The sequence below is a fragment of the Opisthorchis viverrini genome (assembly GCF_000715545.1).
Source record: "Opisthorchis viverrini unplaced genomic scaffold opera_v5_241, whole genome shotgun sequence".
In the NCBI taxonomy this organism is placed as follows: domain Eukaryota; kingdom Metazoa; phylum Platyhelminthes; class Trematoda; order Opisthorchiida; family Opisthorchiidae; genus Opisthorchis; species Opisthorchis viverrini.
This window is the reverse complement of record NW_008751893.1, coordinates 235,302-247,353: the sequence shown is the minus strand read 5'-3', so window position 1 is coordinate 247,353 and position 12,052 is coordinate 235,302. Positions and strand designations below refer to the sequence as shown.

Here is a 12,052-nt window from a genome sequence, read left to right as displayed (position 1 = left end):
TTCCCCCCCCCCCCGAGGAAAAATGTTGATAACAGAAATAGGCAACGCCGGGCGTAATTACGACCTCTTTACCTTTTTAAGTTATGAGACGTATTGTTAACCGGAACGTACTTCACGAAACATTTGCTGCGCTCGCCACAGTCGATACTACAACAGATCCAGTAAACTTCCCCAATCACTAACTCATGCACAACGTACACTGCCCCCGAGTGCTACGACTTCTCCCATTTTAACACGGCACGAACACGCTGACAAATTCATCCTTAAAGTTAGGAGCGTACGATTTCATTTTCCGACTACCGTACTTGAATATTTCTATCCGAAGTTATCTGAAGTTGTGCACTTTCCCATGTCTTGATAGTTCTTCTTCTTACAGTGGATTGCTGAAAAAGGATATATATTTCGCCTTTTTAGCTTGTGGTGTCGTTCCCTTTAGTCTCTTACTAAATGGGATACTAAAGATCGCCTCTAGAAAACCTTATTGCACTGTGCCAGCCTGAAGCGATAACCAAGAATATCAGTACATAAAAGCTATGTGAGTCCGCATTGCATCTACTGATCATTCTAGAACCATCCTTCAAACCGGAAATATCGGAACTAATCTCAATGGTTTTCCTTCGTCGTAAATTGGGTCCGGCCGGCTCAGACACTTCTGCTTCTCTTCTAGGTAACCGATTGTTTATGTAGTTTTTACATCCACATTATCTATGTACACATACATTCTCTGTCTTCGGTAAAACGGTTGCGTTGAAGTTTACCATTATTGACGAATAAGCAGTATTCTTCTCCTGCGTCAAACCTTACTATCTGGGAGGACTTGATAGCACCTCCATGCCAATACTCACTAAGTCCAAGTTAGATTCAGTTTGAGGACGTCTGGCAACAGTAATGTTTTGTAATCCCCGTCCCAAAATGGTGCAGGTCACTGCTTCCTTGTGAGCAGGACCAGAATTTCAATGCTGTTGAGACTTATGACCCTCTATCGGTCACTGGTTCAAATGTTTTGACCAAAGGACTGCCCATTACTTCGCAGCGTCCCGTTCACCTTCCTGTACTTAGTAGGTAATTTACGAAACTAGAGTTTTCGAAGAATGCAATCAGTACCCCTTGGTAGGCGAATTTTGTTGATTTTTTGGCACATTCTTTTCACAATCTCTTTGCGTACTTACTGACCGGATCTGGACCGACGGGCTTTCTGCTTTCTGCGCAATAGACATTGCTTCATTTTTCGTCAGTTACCAACCTGTTTTTTTATGTCAAATTCAAGACAATTTCATGGGCAGAATCTACCATGACAAACTTAATAAATCATGACATTCGACATTTTGTCTCCCTCCCATTTTTAAGTTTACCAGTCTTTTTTGTTGCGGGTCATTTTGCATGTGATTGCGCTTTTTGAAAGTAAACTATGCTGCATACGACAGCAGCAAGAACAGCAATAACCCACTTGTCAAGCTGCTATAGGACATAACCCATAGTTTTTAGCCATACATAGTGTAGACATTGTCTGTCCTTGAAACGTTGCCCGAACTCAGACGAAAAACCAAATTCTAAAAAATACATGCAGCATTGCTTTGATGTTTCGCATCCTTAGAACCATGGGCGGATGATAATGGATGATATCTGTAAGTCAACAACTTTGGTAGATGTTTTTAAGTACATGGAAAAGCTGGGTTTACTTATGCGTCTCCTATCGCTTAGCTGACCTTCCTATGCACTTCCCATGGCTGTCATATAGGGACCATTATGTGCATAAAACGTCTACTCACTGAAGGTCTAAACTGCTCTAACATACCAATTTAAATCAGGGCCGCGATACTATCGATGGCTGGATTTTGTAAATACATATCTAACCAAATTTTCCCAGACTGCCCAACAACTGGTCATTGCCGTAAAAGCTAAGCCTGTTTGTATTCAAACAAATGTGGGCGAAACTGTCTACACAACTTTTGAGTAGTGCAGCGAGCAGCCAAGCGTGAGGATAACGCATACCACGAAAACAAAGGAGCCTATTGCTCAAGAGTTACGACAATGTTCGGTTTGTACGGTGTTGTCAAACGAAGAATGCTTTCGTTATTTCACCTCCTGCCATTTGATTCTTTGGCAAAACTTCAGTGACGTTTTTTGTTCTTTCAGCCGGTGAGCTTCTAATCCATGCATCTGTTTGAGAGCCCTGGAGAATTTTCTCCGGAATAACTATTGGATGGTCGTCCACTGAACGGACCGGTTTGTGAGAGTTACTACCTATGTAAGGGTTGAGAGTTCCCGCAGAGAAGAAACCCTGGTCCTACAGAACATGGCTTGGCTTGGGCAGCCCACGATGGGTTTCGCCCTTCTTAAAGTTCAACAGTGGGGCTATATCTCCAAAAATCCGACAAATGGTGTGCAACCGCGCGTATATCACCATTAGTTTGTGGTATTAATGTGACATTCTCATAATGTCATCTTGTTATAAGGTGGTACGTTAAATGTATTGTAGAGGGTTCAAATGACAGATTTGTTGTTCATTAAAACAACAGTTTCTATCCTACCATCCGTGTCTGTTTAAAATTCACTAAAGTTTCCTAGTGCAACTTAACCAACAACCATGCTTATTCAGCTCGGGTTTGATACTTTTCTGTGTCAGGTAGGTGGGTTATCTACCAGAAACGCAAGGGAATCGTGTACGATGGTCCCTACCTCAGCCTCCAACAGTCCGTCTGCAGATTGTGGGCTCAAGCTTTTACCTGCCTGTGGGGTGTTGCTAGCATGAAGAGTGTTGTGGCACTAGTGCTTACGAGATTTCTGCCGTAACCGAATTGCTTACCTCAATGGATTCACGTTGCAAATGGTTACAACCAATCCAGCAGTCCGACGATGCGTTGCAGTTGGTCCCTGTTTTCGCTCAACCATCTCAGAAATGTAGGGCAACATAGCGGACAAATTGGTATTGAGAGGCACATTTGGTAGATCCTCACGATCCGCGTTGACCATTTGGTTGGTGTATACAAAATAATGCTTCATTGCTTCGTATTGATGATACCACTGAATGATTCGGTAGGTAAGGACAAGTAGCACAACCAGGCAAGCAAAGAACATTGCAAGCCTACAAAGGAAGTGGGAAAAAGACATGTGGTAAGACTAAGTCTAAGTCTAAAGGTGAAAAACGTAAGCAAAAACCTTCTTCAAATACTAAATTTTGTACTTCGCATATTCGATTTCGCTCGCACGAGGGTTGGGAGACAGCTGGAAAAATGGTCGAGTTGGAAACCCAAGTTCTCATCTGGTGTTCCCAAGACCACATCATTTGTACGCACATGTTGTCGTTCGAGACACCGTTGACATACTTCTGATGGGTATGGTCAGTGTATTTTACATGAAACTGTTCTGTTCACTACTGAGATTCTATCCGCATAAAACAATGCTCTTTCGAAAGTTGCTGTTGAACACGATTCAATATATGGTTTTTTACTATCAGATCACATGTATTTATCGACTGCTGTCGAATTATGTACACAACGATATGGAAACAAATTTGGCAAAATCCGAAAGCACGAATTCACCACTGACCATGAACTGATGCACCTTGTTTGGAAGTTAACTTTCGAAAAACGGAGAGAATACAACGGGTGTAAGTTTGTGATGATTGTCCATTATTGATAACTCCGGCATGGATCTCTTCGTTGCCAGCCCCATCATTGTTGAGTTTCCTTTCTGGACACTTTTGATCATCTTTAGTTCATCTACCAGTCTTTTGCCACATAATTCGTTGTCATGAGGGGCCAGTTGTTTACCGGTTTATGACTGTCACTATTCCCTGGATTATTGACTTGACAACTGTTAGCTTATATGGTAAATCCGTTATCATCTTTCGGAAACTACTGAACTACTCTGTTATTCAGTGAGAGTTCAGCGGACATGGACAGGTGAGAAGCACAAATGGACACAGTTACTTGCTTGCAATTCAATGTAGAATGATAATAATAAATTCTTAATGGATCTCTTTATCCTTTTGGATTAGTAGCATCAACATCACCAGCATCGGAAACACAACACTTATTATCGTCACAGTCACCACCGGTACATCAGTCACCACACAAATAGACAAAATAACGCCAACAAAATATCTAACCGACATAAGAGTGGTGGATGATTATTCTGTGAATAGTACAAAAGCAATGTAGCGAAGGAAAACATCCATACGGTCAACAACGTGGCCTACACACCTTAAAACATCGTCGGTATGGGCACATTCAAGCGCCATAGTGAAACCAAATTTCTTTACGAAGTTTTTGACGAAGAAAATGATGTCCTCAGTAACGGACGGTGTTTGGGCATGGGAGCACATATCCGCAAACACCTTAAACTAACGAAATTTATTCGCTGCTACAGTGAATCTGTTTTGCCCAAATTACTGCGTTATATGCACGTGTTAGTGCATATGTTTTACCGAGGACGTAATACTGGGCATCCAAATACCAGGGTTAGTGGGCATACGAACAACTAAGCAGCCCAGCCAAGCTACCTAAATTACGCCACACAACTTTCTGCTAGAAGTCACTCTCAGTTCCGCGTGTAATAACTGTACCGCATTCCTTTGAAGATAATGCCAGTGGTTAATCCATGATGGTCTCATGCGTTTTCGAAATCTTCCTCCATAAATATGGAAAATTTGCTTTTTACAGCATAACTGAGTTCCCAGGAGTTGCTCAGGCATCGCAAATATAGTCGGAGCTGAAACACTGATCTCAGTGCCTCTCTAATCTGACACGTAATGCTTTTGTACGTTAAGAAGACGGTTGCTGGATGTTTGAGGAATATAACAAAATAATCCGATTTCCAAGGCTCCATATCTTTTAGTATTTGTTAGGGTGACCGTTGTAATTCTAGAATAAACATTTGCGACAGCACCGTCTTCATTTTGAACTAGTAGGACCTAATATATATTTGAATGGAAAAAATCCTTGCGAATAGGAAGATCCGCACATGTGATTCTATTCTGAAATTTAGAGATATAGAGACACATAATACTGCAGAGGCAGTAGAAGTTTCCATCTTTCGAAAATGTGACCAGAAAGTTGCCATAAGAAGCTTTTATTAATAAGATAGTGTACGATTTGTGGGATTATTGGTGAACAACATATGAGACGAGGCCACCTAAGTCATCTCCTACAGGGAACTACACATGGAGCGTTTGTTTAAATTATGGGCCCTATATGGCAACTGAAACATTTTCCGTAGAGTTTCCTCTCATATGATAAGAGACATGCACCACTGACTCACACAGAAAAAAAGACCGATTTCCCATGAAAAGTTTATGACGCCCAACAGAAAATACTTCCTTCCTAAATTCCTAATTATTACCTGATTCGTTTAATATTTTAGAGGGGTGACACAAACACTAGCGTTATTTACACTGTTTGCCTTTAGTGTAATCTGGACAGCTCATTTTGATAACTGGTAAGTCAAATTAAGAATCTCATGACCTGGGAGCAATTCACCTGTGAGGGGTGAAATCGAAACGTCCCATCTCATATAACCCAGAGCCAAGTGCATTGCTTACATTTTGGTAGCGAACCCCAGAGTAGACAATCTTGTGAGGTTCATTTGATATTGAAAGGACCCTTCCGAAAATGCACCCTGTTGTATCGTGATAAAAAATTATGATACATACAAGTTAGTAAGGAAATCATCATCATCGAGAATAATTGTATTTTTAATGATACGTTCAGCCCGTGGTGTGAAATCCTGAATTGCTATCTGTTACTTGCCATTAACCGGAGTGGTCTTGTGCACAAGCATGCCCATTACTACATCGGAGTATTTTGGACATCAAACCAGACATTCCACAAAAGTTGGCCGCTGGGTACACCCAGAAACGGACATGAGAACATGAGTTGTAAATCAACGTGCCAAAATGACATATCCAACAAGTTATACAGACACAAATAATTTATTCGTCTTTAGGGAGATATATACGTTAACCGAAACACTCAATTTATCCACCTTTATGGCTGCAGAGAAAAACTTCCTTTTTAACAGAGCATTTTGGACAAAATAATACAGTCGTATATCAACCACAGGTGAGTTTGATCGTCAAGATAAAAGCACGCTTTATATCTCAAAAATACAGACCTGAGTTCTACAGTAAAATTTTGCTAGGAGGCTCAAGATTGAGGAAGAATTTAATTGGACAACAACGCAACGATTTTCTCGGTACGAGGGGTAATTGTGATCTGATGCAAGTTCACAAAACACAAGAAGCCCTCATGTTTGTCCATTTACCAATGCAATTAAAACCGTTTATTGCAGTTTGCTGCAAACTCTCTCGGTCGGCGGAATAAGCAGTAGAGCAGACGTTTCTCTCTTTTCTCCCATATTCTCTTGTTACCCTTTCACATTTATCCCCTTTGCATTCACTTTTTATGCTTGTGACCATGCTCTTCAAAAATAAATAATAACAGTAATAGTAGTATATTGTTTCGTGCGTTTGAGGTGGGCTTGATGTAGTCTTCCCAAAGATGCAGATACCCTCATTACGCTGCACATTAAAAGGAACTGAGGTGGAATGCTCTTGGTTAACAAGTGACTTCTGGTGTTTTCACACTGTTCAGAATAGATTGGTCACCTTGGGTGGAGGGTGTTATTTTACGGAAAGTCGAATAAAAATGGGTGAAAAAGAGTGCAAGACGCATAGAGACATTCGCGTACTTGGCTTGGTTGCTCCCATTCATTAAGTGATGGTCTTGGTACAAGTTCTTCCAGAGATGGTCTCTACTTAGAGCGCCTGAAATGAAAAAAATTTTCCTGCTCTTGCAGCGACTTTTTGTTGGAAAGGTTCTTCTCACAACTTGTAATGTCAGTAAAGAAGAACATGTGTCATTTCCGTGCAAATCTGCCACGCAAAAGATCTGGGTACTACCAGGTGCCCTAACCTATGCGGGCAGTCCAGATGCCGCAGTTAAACTTGAGCCGCCGATTTTCAACTCGGCAAGATTGCACCATAACAACCGAGCGTTCTAGAACTCTGTGAGAATTGACATTCTAATTTGAGACACCAACGTTGACTTTCGATTTGCAGTACTAACAAAAAGCTGTTTTAAAATTTGAATATCCAGTCTTGCCTTGTCGTGATCTGCGACGCGACCCTTTATCTATAAAGACAGATACTTATCCATCTCACGTGTCCAGTAACTAAACACTGACTAATTAAACTGCTTTATACAATACTTTGTACTTCACTGCATAGGAACAGCGATTAGCAATTTTATACACAAAATGAGATTTTCAGAACCAAATCATATATTATCCTGATGTATTTATTCTATTCATTCGCGCTATATACCCTTAAACTGATGTCACGTACACATTTACTGCTCCACTGCGCGCAATTTTTCTAGCTAGTCCTGCACGTTACACAAGTAATCAAGATTCACCGTTGTTTTCAGTGCTAATTTGTCAAATGATTCATCTGGTGGGTGTAAGGAAAATACCCAGATGATAAGAAGCAACTGGGTTCATATCGTTCGGAAGGTAAACAAATGTTTAAGTACATAAACACAAATATGCTAAGGGTGGTTCTGCATGGATGGCATTGAAGATCGACTGAAATATAAATACGTATATGGTCACGTAAATAATGCCTCCTGTTCATCGTGTCTGTCAACAATTCATTGATTGTTGGCAACATACTGAGCAAGTACACAAAAATCAAACATCCCACACAGAACTCGTACTCACAAGTATGCTGTACTCGATGAAGAAAACAAGCAGCGTTATATATCCTCCACAGGTTTTTTCATGTTATGTGGAGCTTCAAGAAATACGTGCGCAAATGTGGATCACAATGACCCATTTTAAGCCAACATACAAAGTACCATAGACAAATGAGAATGGTGCACGCGTGACACTTTAATTTTTTTTTCCTCAGAGGATCCAGAACACTGTTACTTTACGACGTTTTAAACGGTACTCATCTTCGATCCAAGTAGTACAATGATGTCAGACACGTCCTTATTATGTTTCGGTAGGGGAATGACTGATGACAAGATCTATCTACAAAAGAATGGCCGCATTTTCTTGACTCCAAAATGGGCTTTGAGGAAGAGCCCAGCAAAATCACTCAAATAAAAAATACATTTCTTGCCCATACCATCTTCTGACGTTACGATTTTGACCGGTAATCTTGAAAAATAAGAAGACGACTTGGATACGAGTAGTGTGATCATTACTACTGAATCCAGGCACCGGTCACCAAATGTCGGTGACAGCATTTGACTGCTCCGTAGAACGGTCATTGAAAGATCTTAACCTATTGACACAATCATTCCATATCATACCTCAATTTATTTGCTGGAAAACAGTCTTCCATGAAACAAACGCCTAAACGGGAACGCTGCGCGTAGTTTTGTTCGTCTTGTTTAACCGGAGGTTCTATGAAAATGTGGCATTCTTCCAGATTCCCGAAAGTAGTAAGTGCACCCATAGTGAAAGTGGTTATAAGCTAAATGAGTGGGAATAACCCTTGGGCCAAAATGCTATATGGTCAAGTACCGATCTCTCTGTATGACCCGGGTCGTACACAAGGGAGCACAATGTTTTGTGGTGGACACTAGAGCACTGTACATGTACTTTTAAAAAAATTGGGATGGTTTTACACATTTCATTATTCAATATATTTCGAGTACTCCAACGGAATTTTGATGGTTTTGATAGCCTAAACACTGTTTCAATTCTTAATATTTCTGAACCGAAGCGCCATAAAAACTCTCCCCCATAACTTTCGACTGGTAGTTGTCCACGAACCACCTCGAAACCTAATGCCTCTACAGAAATCTCTCCATTTGGAAAGTAGGATCCACACATTTATAAAATAATATTTTATAAAGAACGATTTTAGTAAAATCACGTTTCAAAAAAGATTACACCCCCTGTGGAATAAACTCTTTTTTATGTCTAGCCAGCGGCGTCTTTGTTTTTTTCGTCCTAAATATCTTCATCGATCCAATCGAGATCGTTTGATAGACATCCTTGTCAGTGAAGACGACAAATCTATTCGTACAAACTGACTTCGGTAATCCTTTCTAAAATCCAAATAATAAATGTTGTTGGAAAAATAACGCCCTTAAAAAGTGAATTGGCTCTACCTGGGCATAGATTAATTTGACTGCCAATTATGACAGCAATCGTCTCCCGGATCCAAGAATTCCTGAGCTGAGTTGATACATATCTGGGTCAAACTGCTCAGCATTTGTCTCGCGAAAATTTGGGAATCTTATTAGCGCCTCTTGCATATAATAATAGTTTGATTGAGTTCGAAATTATGCGTCCGCAGAACAAAGTTTATAGTTCAAAATAATTGGGATCACTTTGAAATGAAACAGTTGATGTAACCTTCTATCGGCTTTCCCTCTTTGGTAAAGAGTTGATCTCACGAGGGCGAGTTTGTCTCGATAATTTTGCACAATGTCAAGCAAAAGCGACAAAACTTTAGGGTCGTTTAATTGTCCTACTTCGGAGGACTCGGACATTGAATTTATCATCACATATCGGACCCAAATGAACTGGGAGTGCGCAGGCCATAGTTATACACAAAGTATCTAATGGTCTTCTAATTGCAGCTAACGTGGCCCCAAACTTTTGATATTCCGTCTATTTGTTGCTTTCCCGATAAACACTTGAGAGTACAACTGCTTTGTCCTCAGACATCAAGGGCGTGTTCCATAAAAGCATATTTCGCTCACCTATGGGTTTCGAACGTATTGTGACGTGACTGAAGGTATTTTCGAATGCCAGCATAACTATAATATACGAAGGATATGGTAGCAACAGGCTTTTTTCATTTCTTTTCTCTTGTAAGGGTAGCAATAGGTGCTGTTCCTGCCAATAGATCAACCCAAGATCACCAGAAATGCAGAACGTGTAAAGTGGAAAATTAAACATGGAGTTGCGAAATACGACAGTATGTACTAAATTTCAGGAGAACTGGTCAAGAATTACTTTTTCTATAGAGGCGAGTCCCCTGTTAAGATCTGGGTGCGTAGGACTACCATCTTGGTTCTCAACCAAAACATATTTTACTACTTTATGTAAAACATTCTTCAAGTCTCGTTTATTTTAATTTCCACGGACTTTATTTCTAGGTCTGTATTATTTTAACAAATAACACAGTAAAAGCTACTCGCAGACAGTAAAGAATACCTTAAAAACGTTTCAGAACAATGAGAATCGCAATGACACAATCCAATGTGTAGAATCAACCGATGAGGCATAAATTTGCCCCACATTTGCGATGATCTACTATTGTACTCTGAGAGATGTTTGCTGATATAACACTTTCGAATGCACCATTTTCCACCGATCTTTCACGTCACAGACTGATGGTGTAAGGAGCATCGCCGTCTACTGATGGTAGAGTACCCACCATTCTTTCGTTCCTGTCTTATTGGGTATTAGAAATTCGTAAGAAATATGACCTTAGACAAACTGAATGAAGTTGGAGATCTTTAACGAAGAATATTGTATAAAATTTGTCACTATTATTACTGACAGGCTCTTGCTAAATTCAGTCTCAATATACTGTGTATCGAATTCCCGGCAAAGTTCTTAAGTTCCTAATTGCCGATGAAATAAAATTACTCACCATCGATACATTCGTGTGGATATTTTTGAGTGTTGTTCAACGGCATGTAATCTAGTGGTTGAACTCGGTTCCTCTGTGTCAAACAGGTTGAATTGTTTCGCTTGATGAAGCAGACAGGCTTCCTGGAACAGATCAGTTCGCATTGGGCATCCACTGTTCCGGTTATCTATCGGTGAGCAAAAATCCCCTGTTATACCGGACTGTTCATCTGCGCACCGATTTCCTCTGTACATCTTTGTAGGATTGCGATAGTGTAACTGGCAGGGTGTGAGATCTGCACACTGCGATAAGTAAGGGCGGGTGTTTTCCCTAGATATTGTCAGGCCTGTGTTCTGAGAGCACATATGACGGACGTCTTGTGTGGAATCTGTAATATTTGCGACAACATTGTTATTAATTATATGTTTACAATGCAGTTGCGTCCATGAGGGTTGCATTATCCTGGAAGGGGCTGATGAAGTTGCACAGGTCTCGGAATGTTCACCGGATGAAAAGTATAGGTTTTGAATGTCCGTAGTGTTTTCCGGGATACGGTCAAAATCTGGCATATCTTTGGAATTTCGTTGAGTCTCTACTGGGAGTTTATTATTCTTGTTGAACATATTAGTGTGAAACACACGAGGAACTATTTTTGATCTCGTAGCAAGCAGAAAATCGGGAACTCCGCTGTCCTGGTTCTCTTCATCTGTTGACAAGCACTTTGTATTGAATACATCAAAAGTACCAGCAAATATATTGGCGCTGCCATGTACAAGACATTTATGTTTTAATATATGGCCCTGTGTTGTGACATCCACTTTAGAGTTGGGAAACCGAATATCCAAATTAGCAGGTTGCTCGATTACCGTATTTAGATTGTTGTTCTTGGGAGATGACATGGAATAGTGCTACGGCGGTCGCTGCAACTAAACGCCTGAATGTCTCTCAGGTGTATTTCCTGGTTGGTATTCTCCCATGAGCAGCTCGAAACACAAACAACTGATTGGCTGCTCTCACAGGACCAATCGCCGTTTAGGCATTTTGAGCAATTTTGACTCATTCGCATCATTCCATGTGCAAGTTCCCGAAAATTTAATATATGATAATATTATCTCAAAGTAGTTGTTTTTACAAAAAACGTCCGCACATTTTCGGATCCGAATAATCATTGGGCGTGCGCCTAAACTGCGTGTATCAGTGGCGCCAGAAGAATTAAACAACTAATGAATAAATAATGAACGAACGGATGAGTATCTAAAAGAAACAATATGTGCTAGGTAGTGCTACAAAAGTGAAAACTAATGCCACATTTATCAAATTCGATTTCAGTAAGATCAACCAACAATTATTCATTTTTGGAGAAGCAAGATTTAGTGTACATAAATATTTACTTTTCCTTGGCATGGACTTCGCAGGAAGCTTGGATGCTTCGTGTCATGTAAAGCTCCAGTC

General features: G+C 40.4%; 1 protein-coding gene across 1 annotated transcript in view; it reads right to left on the bottom strand.

Moving 5' to 3' along the window:
• T265_08781 (hypothetical protein) overlaps positions 1-11,058 on the bottom strand; it is a gene marked incomplete at both ends in the record, with an annotated part of 12,882 nt that extends 1,824 nt beyond the window's left edge. The window contains 2 exons of the mRNA XM_009174681.1: positions 2,807-3,085; positions 10,622-11,058. Coding sequence (XP_009172945.1) covers positions 2,807-3,085; positions 10,622-11,058 — 716 coding nt within the window. The remainder of the gene's footprint in view (positions 1-2,806; positions 3,086-10,621) is intronic.
• Positions 11,059-12,052: the final 994 nt, after the last annotated feature.